Here is a 19,848-nt window from a genome sequence, read left to right as displayed (position 1 = left end):
GTCAAAGTCAATTTTTTGAGGCAATTAACTCAAAATAATCATTTTTGAGTTAATTAAAAAGAAATTAAAAGTGAAATTCGATTTTCCTCAAAAAAGTAACTTAATTTCGACGGTGATGATTAAAAGATCATTTGATCTTCATCAACGGTCGAGATTACTTTGACAGGGATCAAGCCATCTAGCTGTTGGAGAATTTATCTATAAATTAGAGGTCTCTCTCCATTATTTGGATTCGATCATTGAATCGTGTACTTGCTCTGAAAAGCTCTTGTAACTTTTTTCTGGTTAATAAAACGCAAAGACTTTGGGGTTTCAAACCGTGGTGTTCCTCTTTCAAATTTATGTGGTAATATTGCTCTTAATACTTTGTTGCTTTTATTTGTATTTGCTGGATAATAGCCTTTGAGGATTGATCTGTGCACAGGTATCTTGCACAAATTTACGGGTTTTTTAAATATCATTTTGATTTGATAGAACTAACAGGTATCTCTATTTCTTGATGATTTTATGATTATTTTGAATCTCTATTAATCTAACAATCAGATCTAAGTGTGCAGAAGTTATTATTTAGGATTTGGGCATTTGGGGAAGTCCTCAGCTGGACCAACTGACTCTCAGATTACAGAATCTAAAGAGCCTACTGTTTTTAATTTCTGAAGTCATCTTACAAAATATTTTATTTGCAGGGTTTTCTAGGCTTGTGCCTCTTTAAAATTTCCAGTTTATTTATAAATTCGTGCAAAATTGTTTATATCTAGCTAATAGAGGGCTTTGATCTGCAGATCTGGAAGCGGAGTTGGACTCATACTCCTCAGATCTGCTAGATCTATAGAATATTATTGTAGAATTGTAAATTTCTATTTTTTTATAATTCACTGGGGTTTTGGATATTTCATATTTTGTATATACATGTTTTGGGGTTCTCTATCTTTTGTTTGTGTAGGAACAAATTTGAAGATTGCTGACGATTTTTGTGATTTTGGACACAAATCCAGGCCCTAAAGGGCAAGATCTAATCTCCATGTTATTTGCAGGTCAAGAAAAATTTCAGAAAGGAAACTCGTAAAATTTTGATCCGAGTTTTGCAAATCTTGCGAAAGATCGTGGGCAAATTTTTTTTAGGGCCTAGAGGCCCTGCGCTGGCCATCTCCAGCTCTCGGCCCCCTTCCTTTCCTCTCGGCCTCCCATGCTCCTCCTTTCTCCCTCTCGGCCTAGCATACGGCCTCCCCTACTCCTCCTTTCTCCCTCTTAGCCTAGCTTACGGCCTCCCTTATCCCTCCAGCTTTCCTTCTCGACCCTCATCCTTGCAGCCTCTCTTCCTTCACCCTCTTTCACCAAAAAGAAATTCACTAAAATTTCCAAAGAATTTTGACAAAAATTCCCTAAAAATTTTAACAAAAAAATTTCTGAGTTGGCATCTGGATCTGAAGATCTTCAGTGATTTGGGCAACTTATCTCCAAGTATCTTCAAGACCCTAAGGGCTTACTGGTGTACATCCTCTAAAGCCTTAACCCATTTCATTGATCTGATTGAGAGCAAGACTAATACTAGCATAGAGTTCTGGTTAGCTGAAGTTTGACAATAAATTTAGTTTGCATCTTTTACTCCAGTACATTTCAAAAATAGAATTATCTTCAAAAACTTTTGCATGCTAATTGACAAATTTCTGAATATTATTTCACTGTTTTTTCAGTAATTTATTTGAGTTTTAAGATCAAATGCATCACTAGATTGGAAATAGTTAAACCCATAAATTTTTTGAATTGTTAGTTATCAGTTTGTCATGTGAAGTTTTTGTTGTTACACATAGAAAAAATCTGAATCTTGAATGGTTATAGGATCACTGGTTTAAAATAAATTGTTGGCATTGTCATTTGTTTTAAGAGCAGATTATTAGAACTGATATTTCAAACTTTGCACCTAATTGTTGTGATCTGAGTTTAAACACTTAATTTAATTCCTAATGTGCATTTTTTTTTACATGCTCATTCAAGTAGGACTAATTTAGTTTTACTTATGCATCTAATGATCTCTGATTGAGTACCTCATACAAATGGATTTCTGAATATAAAGTGTTTTATTTCTAGCATTTTACATTGGTTTCCTATTGTGTTTTTAGTAATTACTTGTGTAAACTTCATATTTTACATTGTTGGTATAAGTATTTGTTTTCACATTAAAGTCATTTTTCTGAGCCTTAAGTTAAAAAAACACTCACGACATATCTCAGAATAACTCATATTTTAGGCCCTCCTTTCGTCATCACATCATTTCACTTTGCATTTGCATACTAAGCTAGTACTTGCACATTAAAATTTTACTTCCGAGCATAAGCTTGGTCGATAGAAGAATTGAGGGATCAAATTTCGAACAGGTATTTAACTAAATTAACCAAGTCCTTGCATTTCACATAGTTTTACGTTTTGCATTTGCATATAAGATAGTCGAATCATTTGGCAACAGTTTCTCATCCATTACTTGGCCTTTATTTCCTTCGCAAGATAGTTGAGTCCATAGGGCACTTGTATCATTTTCCTCAAATCAAATTGAATCCTTCAAAATCTTGCGCAATCTAAACAAGTATTGGTTGTTTAACTGTGTCTCCCAGATTGGTTGGTTCCCAACTAATCTTCCCTCATTCCATTTCCATAGGGTCTACCCCCTTAGTCTATTATTGGGAGACAACTCAAACGAAGAGATTGGGGATCAGGGTGACAGCCCCCGATCTGAGTCGTTGTCGCAGTGCCAAGACATTCTGTGTGACAACAAAGTGATCTCGTTAAGACAAGAACTCTACAAGATGAAAATATCAAAAGAAGAAGGAATAGCCTCATACTTTATGAGGGTGTCTGAAATAAGGGACCAACTACAAGAGTTGGGAGAGATAATGTCTGACAAGGAAATGACTACTATAGTGCTCAATGCACTACTAGAGGAATGGGGTAACTTTACATCAAGCATTTATGGGAAGAAGGAAGCTACTCCATTCAATGATCTATGGTCACTATGCAAAATTGAAGAAACCAGGTTGAAGGCAAAAACTGATGTAGGATCAAACGAGCAAACTCAAGCATATGCTGCCATGGCGAAGAAGAAAGGAAAGTTTGGGAAATTTGGTCCTCAAAAAAGGAAGAAGAATATGGCAAAAGTTCAATGCTATGGATGTCAAGAATATGGGCACTACAAGAGAGATTGTCCCAAACTCAAGAAGGACAACATCAAAAAGGAAGAGAAGAAGCCCATGTCACTGAAGAAGTGGAAGAAGCTGAAAAGAAGAAATCCAAGAAGGAAGAAATAAAAGATCTCTACTATGATTGAGATAAGTCTTCTCCACCTAGTTCTTTTCAGTTTTTGTAAAATATGGCTATCATGGTAGGAATCATTAGAAGCATGATAGGATGCATCATTTTAGGAGATGGAATCATAGGAGCATATGACTGAAGCAAGAGCTCAAGACATCATCATAAGAAGCTTGAAAGATAGCTGAAGTAGAATTCTATGACAGTCATCATTAGAAGGAAGTAGCTCTTGGTAACCTCATTAGAAGCATAAGTAGCACTTATGGGTAGAAGGAAGTCATCTAGTATAGAGCTCATCATACATCATTGGAAAGGAGCATTTGCAGGATAAGGATAATCAAGATCCTCTATTGGAATCTTCATTAGAAGGTTCATCTCTTAGAAGAAGCGTCTCGCTAAGAATACCACCTTAGATGGGATTCACTATTTAGAATGATGGTATGATGACAAAAGAATGCAACATGTCAAAGATGATTGAAGCACTCTCAATCAAGGACAGGAAGTTGTTGAAGGAAGCCTAGATGACCAAAGAAGAAAAGAGGTATGTATGCATATGTTCAATGAGTCAAGTCATGTCATTATATAGTTGCAGATAGTAAGGATGCATGCTCTACCTCATGAGCATGATCAAGGGAAAAAGGATCTCTTTCTTTAAAAGGATGCATAAAGGCATGGGTCACATATTAACTAGATGAAATCAACATAATATGTCCTCATATGGAATATGAGGTGGTTGACAAAATGAAGGAACTATGATTGGGAGTTCTTGGGAAGTAATATGTGAATAAAAAAAAGGAAGAGATCGTGAAAAATGCAACTATGGAGAAGGCAATCAACATCCTATGACTAAAAGAATTGACTATGATATCTCCATGGGAAAGATATGAAGACCTTGGAAAAATCTGAAAAGAAAGAAGATCCTTGACAAATGAATATCTTGGAGATGTGTCAATATGAATGCAAGATGTTGATGTTGCAGCAAGCAGATGCCATAATGAAGAGCCATCACAAAACAATATTTGATGGGCTAATACAGGGCTACCGAAAGAAAGGTGTGGATGTCATCCACAACTGGTACTCATGTGGTGGCATGGAAGATCCTAAAGTATACATGATGTGGAAAAGGTAGTTGTATGAGGAAAAGCCAGATATGGTCTAATGGATCACTCTCTGATAAAAGGAAGAAAGACATGACTACCCTGATTTGAGAAGGAAAGTGATGGATGGTCGATGCCCTACGAAGAAGTCCCAAAGATGAAGGCTCCATAATGTTAAAAATGAAATTCATGACATCGAATGGAGGAGCACTACAAGCAGTTGAAGGTCCCATGATCTCCACCAATGAAGAAAGAGTTGCTGCTGGAAACAGGTCCCTAATTAAGAGGGAGCTTGGAAGCAAGTTTCTAATTAAGAAGAAACTTGGAAGCAAGTCCCTAGCTAAGAGGGAGCTTGGACAAGTCCTTGGTTAAGAGGGAGCTTGGGTACATTCCTTTTATAGGAATGGGTACATTCCTTCATTGGAATGGGTATATCCTCCCTAGTTGAGAGGGAGAGATAGACACATCATTCTTGTCTTCACTTGGGAAGAAAAGAATGGAGGATTGGGTAAGCATCTGGCATCCGATACTCTTTGAGGATGTGGTAGGGCATCCAAGATAAGAGTAGAGGATCAGTATTCTTTGAGGACTGGAATCCAAGATAATAGTCCTGGAAGGACATACTCTGTGAACACCCGGGTGGGGTATGCTCCTGGAGAGACAATGATGAAGGTATCTATAAATCATTGGTCTCGCCAGCATTGTGCTATGAGCTTGTGGAGAGGTAGAGTTGTTAGTCAATGCCTTGCTATGTGACAATGTTGGATGATATGATGCTATACAGATGGGTTACCAATACGACCCTTCTTATGAGAATTCTTAAATTGAGCATGTCCAAATACCTTGTATGGATTATGAATACCTCCTTAGTTAAGAGGAGTGTTGAAATATGTAACTAGGTCTGGTCTTCGTAATGACATATGTAATCAAGATTTTATATATTTGATATAATGAGAAAAATAAATTTATTATTGTTGATCTTGAGGCATGGGTCTCATGCTCAAGGAAATTTATTCTTAGGTCAAGTTCCCATTGTGAGCTCTTAGGGTTTTTTATTGAGTCATTGTCATGTATGAAAGACCCATTTGGGGCATGTTGCATATTGTTAGAAAATCATTTGAGCCAAAGAAAGAGTCAAAATGACCCTCCAAGATCAAGTCAGGAGCTATCAGTCGAGTCGGCTAAACTAGCAACAATTCGGCCTTAAATAAAGACAAGTCGACCTCACATCAAGTGAAAAGGAGCCTATATAAGGAAGGTCTCGGCCTCATTCAAGGACACACCTCTCACACTTGACACTCGATCACAAGAAGGAGAAAAGGAAGCGAAGAAGAGAAGGATGAAGGAAGAGAAGAAAGGACGAATTTCTGAATTGTTTTTGGGTTATTTTCTCTCCACACGTGCAAGGAAGCTAGGGCACATTCTACTGTTGCAAATCAGAAATCTAGTCACCTCAAGAAGACCAAATCAAGGCAAGGGAATGATCTATCTTGCAAGCCGAATTCACTAAGAAACTAGCCCAAGTCTAGCAAAGGAGAAAGAGGGTTAAAAGAGCCCTAATCTTGTCACACATGCGAAAAGAACAGTCAATTGCAGGGGGCCGAGAATTGCAGGAAGGAGGGCCGAAAGTTTCCAAACAGGATTGCAGGGCCGAGGGTTAAGGACGAAGTAAAGATTGAAGCAATATCAAAGAAGAAATTGACTTTGACTTGAAGCAAGGATTGACTTGATCTTGGAAGGGTTGTTGGTCAAGGGTCTAGGTATTGGAATTCGTCAATTGAAGACTCTATAAGAAGAAGAATTCTATGGGTTTTCCTCTCAAGATTGGAGAGGTTTTGGCTCTAGCTGATCACCTATATCTTGTGTCCTTTGTCTCATTGTTCTTTATTTTTGGTAGTTGTTTGATGAAGAAAAACACAATAATAACAAAGTGAAAGAAGAAGCTAAGTAAGAAAAGTACAAATACATCACAAGCAGTTATCATAGAAGAGAATTCACCTAAACTTGTTGCCCCTAGATTTCTCAACAAAATGTTAATCAAGTTCTAAAATCACTGCAGGATCTAGGCTTAGCCTTGAATTGCTTTAAATGGCGAAACAACAAGAACGATTTATGCATGATGAGCTCTCCTATGTTGAGAAATCTAGGGCATTAGCATTAGGTGATTTCTCTTCTATTAGTGACTGCTTGTGAATGCTTTTTACTTGTTTAGATTAGGATCTTCTTCATGTTAGATTATTAGTGTTCTTCTTCATCAAACAGTAACCAATGCATAAACATAAATAGACAAGAGACACAACATATAGGCTATGAGCCAAGGCCAAAACCTCTCACTCTTTGAGAGGAAAACCCGCACAAATTCTTCTTATAGAGATTCCAATTGACGAATACCAAGACCAAGACCCTTGACCTATTTGCCACTCCAAGATCAAGACACATGTTCTTTGGACAGTCAACCTTCTTCTTGACTCTTCTTCCACTTCGACCTTCTTAGCATCACCACTAAGATCTTCTCACTGTCTTCACATCGAGATTTCCTTTATACTGATATCTTTCCTCTTAAGGTAGCACTGAGACCTATACTGAGATCCCACAGAATCACTGTGATATGCAGTTCCTTCATAGCACTGAACAATGGTCTTTGTTATGACACCAAACTGTGACTTCTTCTTGAAACTGTAGCTTCTATGTCCTTTCCGAAATCATGACACCGAACTGTATGCATCACTGTAGTTACTTATTGAATTACACAGGGATCCGAATTTATCACTGTGCTTGGATACCCGAATCATATTCCCTAAATCTGAGGCTTCCTTCATGGCACCGAAATGACTGTGATGCAATCTGAACTGTCTCATATCCTTTGACTGTCACTGTAATACAAACTGCAGAGGGATCCTAATTCCCTTGACAACACCCAAAATTTGCCTTTGTACCTTAGTCCGAGCTCCTTCTGTTTTCTCATCCGAATTCTGAGATGTCTGAGTTCTGTGTCACTGTTCACTGAAGTCAGAGAGGCATCCGAACTTGTCTCTGTCCATCCACCGAAATCTCAGAGCTAGATATCCAAAATTCTCTGTGTAAATGTGAATACCCTTTATGCCTATATATAGTGGTCTGTCATATATATAAGCCGACATGTCTTCAGCGAAGGGATGTGTCTTATTAGGTGAGCCAACATGTGCTATTTAATTCATCTGGAGGCTAACTTGAATAGGAGAACCATGTGCTTGTCGTTGGAGGGCTTCTAGACACTTTAATGGACTCATATACATGCTCAAGAAGAGCTCTTCATACATGACATTAATTCTTTTGATTTTAATGACAAATCCTAAGGCTCTTAATGGGAGCATCTAAAATAAAATCACTTGCTCATGAAACCCATGAGGCAAGGCTTACAATAATAATTTTATTTTCTTCATTACATCATTTACAAAAGTCACAATTACATGTCATTATGAAGACTGAACCTAGTTACTTTTAACAACATCCTACACAACTATGATAGGTATACTAGAACGTGCTAGGAAATTTGCGTTCATCAATCTGCTTCTCGATGAAATGTGAAGGGATGGGTATGAACCCAACTATTGTAACATACAATCATCGTCAAAGAAATCACCATAAAGGAACCAAATCAGAGCATGACAAATCTGATGATGTATGTGATGATGATGAAAGTAGGGGGAGAAGACACAAGTATGATACCGACAGCAATCATAAACATTACAGCTCAGATAGACACTCGAGAAAAAGACAATATGAAAGCAGTCCATTGAGATCAAATGAAGATGGAATATATATTAACTGTATGGCTTCTTGCACAAACCCTTGGGCCATGATTATGAATGCAGGCACAGGATTCACTTCTCAAATACATGATTTTTCTGTTGTCTTGTTGCACAAGGGTTGGATTATGGAACAAGGAGAAGAGAATTACTATATCAATGTCATTGTTGGTGCTATGAATGACAGTTCTTTGGTCGTTATGTCCAAGGGAGCATTCTATGCTCAGCAATCTTATAAAGCCAACATTTATTTTCCTTTCAAACGGAATAGTGGAAAGAGGAAGGAGTGATTTTACATCACATTAATGACAATTGTTGAGAGTCAATGGGATGTGGTCATGTCTCGCAATACAGGGTTCTCAGGTCAGGTTGTTGAAATTGACTTTCTTTATCCAAGTGAAGGCATTCATAAACATTGGGAAAAAGCAGGTAAGGATGAAGGGCTACGGGATCTGAGAGAAAGAAAATATATTAGCAAAGTGAAAGAAGGATGGAATTGCAAAATATTGGGATTTTCCCTACTCAAGGAATCCATTGGTATAATGATAGAAGATGATGATGGTTTGCATGTACCATTTGGTCAAAATATTCTCCAAAAAACTCATAAGACAAAGGTGCTTGATCAAGAGAAGTCCACCTCCTGGAAAATAGGAAGGCCGACTTTGTAGCAATGAAACTTGTCATTGCTTGAGGACAAGCAATGTCGGGATGTTATGAAACTAGCTCACAAAAAGATAGAAAAGAGAGATCCACGCCTTAGAATTCAGCCTCTTCGAGGGGGCAACCTCCTTTACATTACGTAAATGAGCAATTCTTGGATGATACAAATGACAAGACCTCCTTTCTATATATAGGAGTCTAAGGGGTCATAATATAATTAGAGTCGACATAACAATAATAATGTAAGGGCACAATAATAATAATAGTGGGCTTCTATGGGGCACAATAGTAACAATATGGGGACTACATGGGTACAACAATATAATAAGGGGGTTGTACTAATAACAATAAGGGGTTACACTAATAGTATAGGGGCCTAACATGCCCCTCTCCTTCAGAAAGTGTTGTCCTCAACGCTTGAGTAGTTCTTGATGTTTCTGTATAATATTATTGTCCTCCCATGTGGAATCTTCAACAGGTAAGTTCTTCCACTTGATGAGATACTCTGAAATTGATTGATTTCGTAGCTGCCGAGTTCTTGTTTTTGTGACTGCTCCAGGTTCCAATATGATTTTTCCTTCCTCTTCAAGTTCTAGCAATATTGTTTGAATTGGGATCTTTTGCAAATTTTGAATGAGTGGCCATACTTCTTCGTCAAAGTCATAACCCAACATATTTGTGACCCATTTTTTCTGTTCTTCTAAAGATAATATTTGTTCTAAAAGGTATTTAGGACTATCATGATCCATTTTTACATTGAAATGTCTTCCCATTGGGTAAGGTCGCCATTTCTTAAGTGCATGTAGTATTGCCAACATTTCCTTCTCATAAATAGCTTGCTTGAGATGTAGCCATAAAAATACCCAATCACCTACATCAAAACATTTTTCACTGCGATGTTGATCTACCTGTTTTTTCATTCGATTCTGCACCAAAGTGGCGTTATCCTTTAAAAGTTGGAGAACATGTTGTTGCTACTCGATTTGATATTTCACTACTTGAACCTTTTTCTTCTTGATATGTCCTTCTATCTTTAGAGTTTGAAGAGTGGTAATTTCTTCCAATGCTTTACAAGATATGGTCGGATTCATTTCTTGATGCTCGATGTGATCTTTCACTTCTTGAGCATTTTTCTTCTTGATATGTCCTTCTATCTTGATAGTTTGAGGAGTGGTAATTCCGGCCAATGCATTACAAGATATGGTTGGATTCATTTCTTCTTTCTCAATGTGATCTTTCACTTCTTGAACCTTTTTCTTCTTGATATGTCCTTCTATCTTGAGAGTTTGAGGAGTGATAATTCTTGCCAATGCTTTACAAGATATGGTCAGATTCATTTCTTCTTTCTCTGGGGTGGGGTCCTGGCGTATATCTTCTTCTTTTGATGTTTCTTGATCCTTTTCTTCCTCCTCTTCATATTCTATGTAGAATAATTCTTCTCAGCACACTTATGACCTTTAGTGCATTTGCTATCACAATTGTAACAAAGCCCTTTTTCTCTTTTTTCTTCTAATTGTTGTGGTGTAACCCTTGTAGGTTGTGGAAGGCTAGGAGAAACAACACTTCCATCTTTATAGTTGTGAGGGGTATGCTTCCTGGTTTCCATAATTTTGCTTTCCACTATGTCACAAAGCCCTTTTACTCTTTCCAATTGTTGTGGTGTTGCTCTAAAGAAGGTGTTGCTCTTTGTATCCTCATAATGTGCTATCATTTCCTCCGTGAAAATTGACCACGTAACAAGTTGTTTACGAGAACAAAGCCCTTCATACCATAAAAATTGATCCGGTTCTAAATATGAAGATGCAATACATGCCTTTTGTAACAGTGGTACACCATGTAGATCAAAATATTGCTCCATCTGAAGTATCCAATTTACCGGATCCTTGCCATCAAATTTCCTCATCTTCCTTTTTCTTGATTTTAGGAGCTCGATCTTGAAACGACTATAACTCTGTACTTTCGGATATTTAAGTTCTGAAATTGCAACCTGTAGTAGCCCTCTGTGTCCTCTTTCCAATGCCACCAGTCTGATCCAAATTGGATTCTCCAAGAAAGAGTTATGCACAATCTCCCAAGATGACCTGATTATAGACCTTTCTAGAAGAGCGAACTTGTATGAAGTGCCACGTGTCACTGTTTCGACCTTTGGCACTGAAAAATATATACAAGAAACTACAGTCCGTCCTATTTCTGTACCTTCTTACAAAATTTCAATCCGATGCTCAAAGAGAAAGTTATGACGATTTTCCCCAGGTCACCTGTTTGGAATTTAATTCAGGAGTCTTCAAAAAGACCAACTTCCTCAGATCATATCTCCGCAAATATAGTGCGAAAAGCTCTGAAATTCGGACCCGAGGTTCAGTGCGATTTCTTCTCAAATGGGTTTTTTTTTAGCTTCTGAAATGTCGCAGAAAAACAGTTATAGCGAAAATGCCACGATGATCTGTTTGGAGCAGCGAAACCCTAGAATCCAAAGCTCTGATACCAAATGTTATGAAACCAGCTCACAAAAAGATAGAAAAGAGAGATCCACGCCTTAGAATTCAGCCTCTTCGAGGGGGCAACCTCCTTTACATTACATAAATGAGCAATTCTTGGATGATACAAATGACAAGACCTTATTTCTATATATAGGAGTCTAAGGGGTCATAATATAATTAGAGCCGACATAACAATAATAATGTAAGGGCACAATAATAACAATAGTGGGCTTCTATGGGGCACAATATTAACAATATGGGGACTACATGGGTACAACAATATAATAAGGGGGTTGTACTAATAACAATAAGGGGTTACACTAGTAGTATAGGGGCCTAACACGGGAAGGGGGGACTGCAATGTTCCCTATAAATTGATGTACTAATGGAGGACGAAGTAGCCTATCAATCCCCATAGGCTATAGTCTTGGATAAAGGGGAAAACCCCAAAATTTCCAATGTTTGGGCAATAAGGGGCGAATTTTGGGCAGCTGGGGATAAAAGCCCAAAGATGGGGTTTCCATGAATTCCTCTTAATTAATTCAGGAGAAAAATCCCCTCAAGAAATCTATAAATACAAGAGGGTTAGAATCATTTGATCATCATTATATTGGATCAAGTTTGTCTTTGTTTTACTTTGGAGGCTCTACGGGTTTTAAGACCCCATTTCTCCTTTGACTAGTTTCAATGGAGATGATCCCACCCTACCTAATCACCTTTCTTTGTTTTGGAAAATGCAGAAATTTATCTTTCTGAAGGATACCAAATCATGTTGGAAGGGTTGAGGCAAGATATCTGATTTTTTCCTAAGGTTAGTCGAATTTTTACTGAGGCAGAAGGTCGAATTATCCTGAGGCAAAGGTAACGAGTTTTTGAGGTAGACGGCATCTTGAGACCAAGATAAATCTGTGACAGACCAACGAGAGTTTCCTGAGCATAGACGAGGGTTTCCTAAGCTTATACGAGGGTTAAATTCAATCAAAAACAAACCCTTCTTGAGGTTAGTTAAGAATGGATCAAAGCCTGTGATAGACCGACATTTTCTGAGGCATTACAATAGCCCTGAGGCTAATTCAAAGGAGCCCTGGGAAATTTAGAAGCCAATTTAAGTGTTGATAAATGGCAACAAGAAATTCCAATTTAATTTGTCCTTGAATTAAATTTTGAATTAAAATCGAATTCTATTCTCATAGCAAGTTGTAAATAGTTAATTAAGTTTAATTAGCTTAGAAATTTCGAGTTGGAAGTCTTTCTGAATTCATGTATATGTTCTCTCTAAGTTTTAGGGGTCCAGTATGAGTTTAAATTGAATTGTAAATTAGATCACTTAGTTTACTGAGTTATGTTCAGTTAAATTAGTTCCAAATTGTTTGAGGAACTAATAGAGGACTAACAGTCAGTTGATGCACTAGTGCATCCACTAGTGCTACTCCAGTTAACTGAAGATTCCCTCATCAGAAACTCATGCATATCAGTTCAAAGAAAGACCCAGTTGAGACTAGAGTGCAGGGATAGTGTACTATCAATGGTATTATTTACTGGAGTGTAAATATCATGCATGCATCAGAGATTGATCCTATGTTTGGATTGTGCAGTTTTGGAAGCATGAATTCCCTTTAAATACAGGTTATTCATCCTAGGAATTACACAAGAGATTAGGAGCTTGGAGAGCTACAGAATTGGCTAAGTGTTGGCCAAGAGCTAGCTTGTGAGCTGAGAGAGTTGAGCATACTTGTGCGGAATTGTTCTAGTGAGAACAAGCTTTGTATCTTCACTCATATTTCTGATATATGCAATATAGATAGCAGGGTTTTGAACAGTGGCTTTCCCCAGATACATCTTGTGTTATGTGCCATTGATTTGTCTTCTTCTTGTTCATATTGTTTTCATCGATCTATTGGCTTCTGCTGGTTGAAAGTAGAAGTAGATTCTTGTCATGTGCTTTAGTACATTGCATGAGTTTGTGAATCTACATGATTTTCTACATGGTATCAGAGCTAGATTTGTAGAAATTTTCTACATTAAGGTAGATCCGGAAGCAGAGTTTGATCTAACTAGCTCGCTGTCATCCTGAGTCAACTTGGATCCTAGCTCTAAAGTTTTGTGACATTCCTTGTAACAGAATTAGGGCTTCATCACAAAGCCACTCAGATATCTCTTTTGATCAAAACCTACAAGGAATTGCAAGTTGCGCATTAGTATAATATATTTCAGGTCACTTGAATAATTGTTTGTTGGTCAAATTCTGTTGGATTTTGGAACTTAAACTAGAGTTGTCGCTAAATCTGTGGATTGATTGAATCATGGTATTGTAATGAAAGGAATATTGTTACATGTTGTTGGAAGAGTCGTACTGCTAATTGAAAATCATTTTGTTTATTCATGCACTATATTACTGAATGAATTAGTCTTACTAAACAAGCAAGGGAACTGTGTGAGAAACATTAGTTATTTAAGAAACCCTAGGGAAAAAATCTCCCTAGGATATTACATCCTGGCCATGTTTTGATTTTTTCCATTTCATTTGTGGCTTTATATGCTTTTATCTTTCTTTCAATTGCATCAACCTCTTAGGGAAAAGTTTCCAGAACCTAACTCCAAGATGTGGATATATGGGTGTCCATCCCAAACAATCAACCCAAAGAATGGAAGTGAATATAAGGGAGAGATGGAAAATGGTGAGTATGGATTACATTGGGCACACCATATCAACCAATGCTTCCTATTCATGCCTCTCCTAAACAATGGAAAGAAAAGGTCTCACGGGAGTTCACACTAGACTAGGGGCAAAGGGTAACCTCCCAAGTGAAGTGTGGAAGAAAGGATACAACCAAGAGTGGTCAATCGTCCAGCTTAACTTGTGATCGGTATTAGAATGCCCTTAACATTAAATGAAAGCACATGATTACAGAAATGGTTAGTGTACCTATTTATAGATGACCCACCTTCCTTCAAGAAGTATGCTAGATGGGACAGAACGTTGACTGGAGCATAGGTGGAGAAATCAGAAGTAAAGCTATCTGTCGATCATCATAGGGCTATTGGCTAGCTGGCTAACCAAAAGGGAGAAAAGTTTTCTCCTAGGTGTCACCCAATTTTGGTGGGTAACAAACCTAATGGTTAAGAATATGTGTTTCCTCCTAAGAGGTCATAGGTTCAAATCTGAGGGGGGTAGAGTATGTACACCTCCATAGACTTTAGCAGTCAAATCACTGTATGAAGGGAGGTCACTTGTCCCAAAAACAGGGGGGTCTTATACACCAATTTGGTGTCTGACTTGGCCGAGACCCTAAAATTAGATGATTATTATTATTATTATATATTTGCTTCCATAGACCTCAGTTAATTGTTAGTGCAGTCCTATCCATCACAGCTTGGGCTCATTAACAGTTGTGTCAAAGCCCCAAATGGCAGCAGAATTCATATCACAATTTAGTAATAAAATATGATTCCAAATTAGGATCATCAAAACTGCTTTGCCATATATATCAACGCCCATATAACGTGATAAAAGATAGACATAGACTTGAAGGTCTAATACGGACTTGAAAGACCAATATTAAATAGTGGTTGACATGGCTAGCTCACCCCGGTATATAAGAAGCAATAATCAATAGAACCACAGCCAGTGTATCTTGTGAGAACCAAATATAAGGCCAAAACAAACGTTTATGATGATTCATTTATGCATGGAATATTCATTATAGTGGATAACAATGTTTTTTGTACAAAATAGTTTATATATAATGTAAAAAGTACAAATATGAAAGAATACTTCAGTAGAACGGTTGTAGTGGTGAGGCTGCTTCTATCTCTTCCAATATGCCTTTAATAGGACACCTTAGAAAGGATAAATTTGAAACATTGCGACTCTGTATATTGTGACAACCTTTAAAGATTTCTTCAGAAATAAGGAATTTGAAGTATAGAGAAATGGTGAAACAGTACATAAAAACCATGGTAAAATAATGTGAAATTATACCTAGATTTAATTTTGAGACTTCCTTAATTGTTATTACAACATAAATATAAATTTTCTACTTGCATCTACATAGTTGAGTGAGTTCTTGTTACATATTTCTCGCTTTCTATACTTGGCATTCAGAATCTAGATGCATTACACACTCACTGTGCGCAGTATAAACAGTATAATTTTTCAATCCAATCAACTGCACTCGCTCTGTGTACAACACCACAGTTCGTTTTCCTCATTATTATCTTTAGGGTTTTCAGTATTCATAAAGAACTTCATTTGTAGACAACAAAAGGTTGTGATATCTCAATTGTCCTTTAGACAGAAATTCTAGGCTTTTCTTGAAGATGGTTGTCAAAGCAGAGAAGTATTTCCAATTTGAGATTGAGATGAGCGTTTACAGATTGAGAAAACTTACGAGCTTTGCGGAAGTGAAGATCCTTATCGTCATTCACGCTGATCATTACCCAAGGCCTTGGCAAGGATAGCCTCTCATCAATGTTCCCTGACATGAAAATCTGTTGTGCCATATCAATACCTTCATTTACTGCAGTAACAACGGATACCTCTGCTGCACAGTCAATGCAGTCAACTGCAAGCCATAAACATATCATAGTCACAATTTAGCAATGTATGTTTGCTTGTACTTTTTTCTTGGTCAATGCCATTCTATTTCATTAGATCTTGCCAGTAGTCATATGCTTGTCTCGAAGATTAGCCATGCATGTCTAAGTATGAACTATGAACTAATTCAGATTGTGAAACAGTGAAACTGCGGATGGCTCATTAAATCAGTTGAGTATAAAAAATTGAATGCCACAGTGACTTGCTAAATAAATGAGATTGTTAATTGGACATCCAATATGAAGTTTGCCGCGTGATGTTTTTCACTTCTAGAAATGTGGTCCCATTTTACTTTTTTTGGTCATTTGTTGGACATCAATAAATTATCTTGTCTTATCTAATTGAGCTGTTCAGAGGTCCAACCAACTGGCAAACTCTGCGGATTAATTCTGCCACCATGCTGACTGAAATTCAACTTGGGGTGAACAACAAGCCTACAGCCTATTTGGGTAATCATACAGACCTAGGTAGGGATGGCTGCCCTCTTTCAGTGTGGTTGACCAGAATTTTTTTTCAAGTACTTCGGAAATGTGTCTCAAAGTTGAGGGCTGCACCGCATATTGCAGACTTCCTGCGGCTTAGGTATCAGGCGTGAGGGGCAGGGATTTTGCCAAAATGAACTGGAGTCTGGGAGAGCCTCATCCCTTTGAGAATTGGGTTGTTCACCACTGGAGCAAGGCCCCATTGCTGAGGACAATTGTTAATTAAAAACAGAAAATACATGTTTCATTCAAAAGGTGTAAAAAGTGCATTACTACCAGTTGAAACAAACGAAAAGTTTCAGACATCTACATCTGAAGAGTAATTATTATTTTTAAGGGAAAACTTAATGGGAAACTCAACGGATGCTTCCCCTTTCTGCACTTTCCTAAATGGCATTGCTAATAAATCTATAAGCGTAGAGTCTAGACTAGTGCAGCTCAACCAGGTGATTTAAACCGGTCGAAAATCGAATTAGCCAAATGCCTAACAAGTTTGACGACAACTAATTGAGCTCACTCCTTGAAATCGAGGGTATTTTTCCAAAATGAACTGGAACTTACAGCGAGCCTCATCCCTTTGAGAGTCATGTCATTCACCCCTGAAGCAAGGCCTCGTTGCTGAGGAATCGATTAATTAAAAAAAGGAAAATATGGGTTTCATTCAGAGGATGTAAAAATTGCATCACCGCCAGCTAGCTGAGGACGGCCATTAATTAAAAAGGGAAAATATTGCTTTCATTCAAAGGGGGTAATATTTGCATTACCACCAGCTAGAGTATAAACGAGAGAAAGATTTCGGACATCTGCCACGTCCTGCAAGTCACAATTCATGGATTAACTCCATATTTTGTCATAAGGCTGGCTTGCTCGCAGCCATTCGTATTTTATGCAAAGAGAGAGAGAGAATTGGCAGAATGTTACCTCAAAGCTAGCTCCACATATTAACTTCACCCAATGCCCTTGTTTCAATGAATCCTCCGGTGAGGCCCTTGCAATTGATTCCCTGTAGCTCTTCAACAGCCTCCTGATTGACCTCCATTCAGAAGAATCTGAAACACGACAATGTTTTCAACTAACCTCGGTTAACATAACTCTCCTCTATCTCATATCTCTGCAAAAGAAAGTGATTCTCTGATGCTGGGAAGATCAGACATAGTTATTAATTAGTCTTATAATTTGCCAGAGCGATGAAGTACCATGAGATTGAAATTGAGGTTTCAAGTGCAAAGCAAGGGTGCACGGAAACCTTCTAAGCTTCCTCCGCCCTGTGACAGCATGTACTACGGAACAACTCGAAGGAGTCAGAGTAGCTTCCATTGCTATTACCATTTCAACCACCTGGAATGAAATAACTACGATTGTTGGTAAATATAGTTACCAAGTACATTCCTTCCGGATAGAACTTAGAATTAGATTCACACACAAAAACAGTTTAGATTATGGAAATTAGATAAGACACGACCACGCATCGACGTTGAACATTCAATCGTCATCGGCAGTTGTGCCCCGCAAATTTCAAATTTGAACCTTCGCCTTCTTTTGGCTATACCGCGGGTGTCGTGTCTTAGACTCAGGAGATTATGGCTAGGTGTACTCTTAACAGGATAGTGAAGCATGCTGCATTTTTCTTTACTTAAAATTAATATAGCACCCAAAAAAAACAAAATTAGTTTTTTGTTTTTCACAATGGAAAATCTTAATTAATTAGCAATAGGAACAATTATTACTGGTGGCTACTCATTAAGAAAGAAATAAAGAAATTATTTTAACGTATAGCTTATGGGGCAGATTGCTTATTCATTTGCTTGTCTGTGAAGCTTCAAAATAAATGCTCCCAGCATCTTGACAAACCCCTCGCTAAATAGATTATCCCAAAAGCTAGCTGCCAACATATCTGCATAACTTTCCCTATTGTCTTTGAAGGCCTCACATTCTAAAATTAAATGTTTTTCTGTTTCCACTTTTCCGGAAGAACAAAAAATGCATAATATTTCCTCCCACACTTCCTTTGGCCTTTTCCAGCGCCCTGTTTCACAACGGAGTTGATGAGAATTAGTCCTTAACTGAGCAATAAGAATTTTGGTTCTCTAAGAGATGACTATGAGTGGGATTAAACGCAATATAGTAATTTTTCTTTCTTCCTAACTCCTTATCCCAAGTACGCTTGTGGACTTTTCCATAACAAAAGTTTTTATTGTAGGTTGACTTATCACTGTTATTCAAGGAAAACTACACCACCAAGAATTATTGGATATTGGTTAGTAAAGGGAGAATTTTTCACTCCTTCAGATGCAAACAGACCCTTTGAAAGAGAAGGCAAAAAAAAACAATAGGAAAGATGGTCTAAAAGAAATCAAATCTAGAGTTGGAGACGCTACGGTTACATAAAGATAGAGGAAGAAGAAGATGCAAGTGCTCGTAGAGCACAAAGAAATATAGGACAGAGAAACAAACTTTATTATCAGGGGAATAAGAGATTATGGGAAGAATGAAAGTACTCTCAATTTAACAAGAGACTTTCTAAAAGAGAAACTACATCGGAAAGGGCAAATTTGCCAAGCAAGGAGGGTGGGGAAGAAATGTGAAGAGAGGCCTTGATCCATAAAAGTCACCATGGCAAGCATGCAAGACAAACACCAGCTCTTGGGCAAAAATAAACTCTTGAAAGTCTCACACTTCTTCCTAGATGAATATTTAACCAACAAACAACAAGATGAGAGAAGGTAAGAAGTGGAGAAAATTAGAGTAGCAAGAAATGAAGGGAAAAGTGCATGGTTGTACAATGGTAAAGCAGTTATTACAGTGTTTGGGCCTCCGGGCAAAAACAGGGTAGCAAGGTGGCAGTAAAGAAAAAACAAAGAATTCGATAATAGGGAGGAAAACAACAAGATCAACATGGATGAAAATGGATGAAGACTCAAATTTGAGTCTTATGTGCCAAACTGTGTAGGAGTCAAATCCTACCTAGATCTACCAAGTTTAGTTTGTTGGAATTGTAGAGGTTACCCTTGGAGGAGGGGACCTGGGTTAGGGCCTATTGCGGAAGGTAGAGACATAATTTGTCTCACAGAAACTCATGAACATGATGGTTGCAAAACTCTTGTGTTTGACGGTTATTTGAAGTTAGCAATTTGGAACAAGGTAACAGAAAATGGCAAAGGGCATGGGAGAATACCAATTTATTGAAAGAAAAAGAAGGCCATCACATTCACTTAATTAAAGAAGATGCAAATAAACAATATTTATGGTTCAAAATATCAGAAGATGAGAATCACATAAGAATTGAAGCATGCTATTTTGCCCTTCAAGTCTCAAGAACTTACAAAAATAAGGGGTTAGACAGCAAGGATCCATATGCAGCTTTAAATCAAGATATTTTTGCGTACTCTTAACATGAAGAAGTTCTTTTAGTGGGAGATTTAAATGCTAGAACAACAAATCATC

The 19,848-nt window shown here is 37.6% G+C and overlaps 1 protein-coding gene across 6 annotated transcripts in view; it reads right to left on the bottom strand.

Annotated features, from left to right (window-relative positions):
• Positions 1 to 17,919, bottom strand: part of LOC149249383 (uncharacterized) — a 309,848-nt gene extending 291,929 nt beyond the window's left edge. For 2 of the 6 annotated variants that reach the window (XM_089456232.1, XM_089456237.1), the window contains exons 1-4: positions 17,601 to 17,902; positions 17,326 to 17,453; positions 17,169 to 17,217; positions 15,717 to 15,890 (exon numbers count right to left, since the gene is read on the bottom strand). In XM_089456232.1, coding sequence (XP_089312358.1) covers positions 15,717 to 15,890; positions 17,169 to 17,217; positions 17,326 to 17,453; positions 17,601 to 17,733 — 484 coding nt within the window. In that variant the 5' untranslated portion in view covers positions 17,734 to 17,902. Of the gene's footprint in view, positions 1 to 15,716; positions 15,891 to 17,168; positions 17,218 to 17,325; positions 17,454 to 17,600 lie in introns of all 6 variants that reach the window. The other 4 variants (XM_089456238.1, XM_089456234.1, XM_089456236.1 and 1 more) reach the window with 4 other exon arrangements.
• Positions 17,920 to 19,848: the final 1,929 nt, after the last annotated feature.

The sequence above is a fragment of the Pinus tabuliformis genome, chromosome 7 (assembly GCF_031772625.1).
Source record: "Pinus tabuliformis cultivar Carrire ecotype Pingquan chromosome 7, CPIR1, whole genome shotgun sequence".
Classification (NCBI taxonomy): domain Eukaryota; kingdom Viridiplantae; phylum Streptophyta; class Pinopsida; order Pinales; family Pinaceae; genus Pinus; species Pinus tabuliformis.
This window is presented reverse-complemented; position numbering and strand designations above follow the sequence as displayed.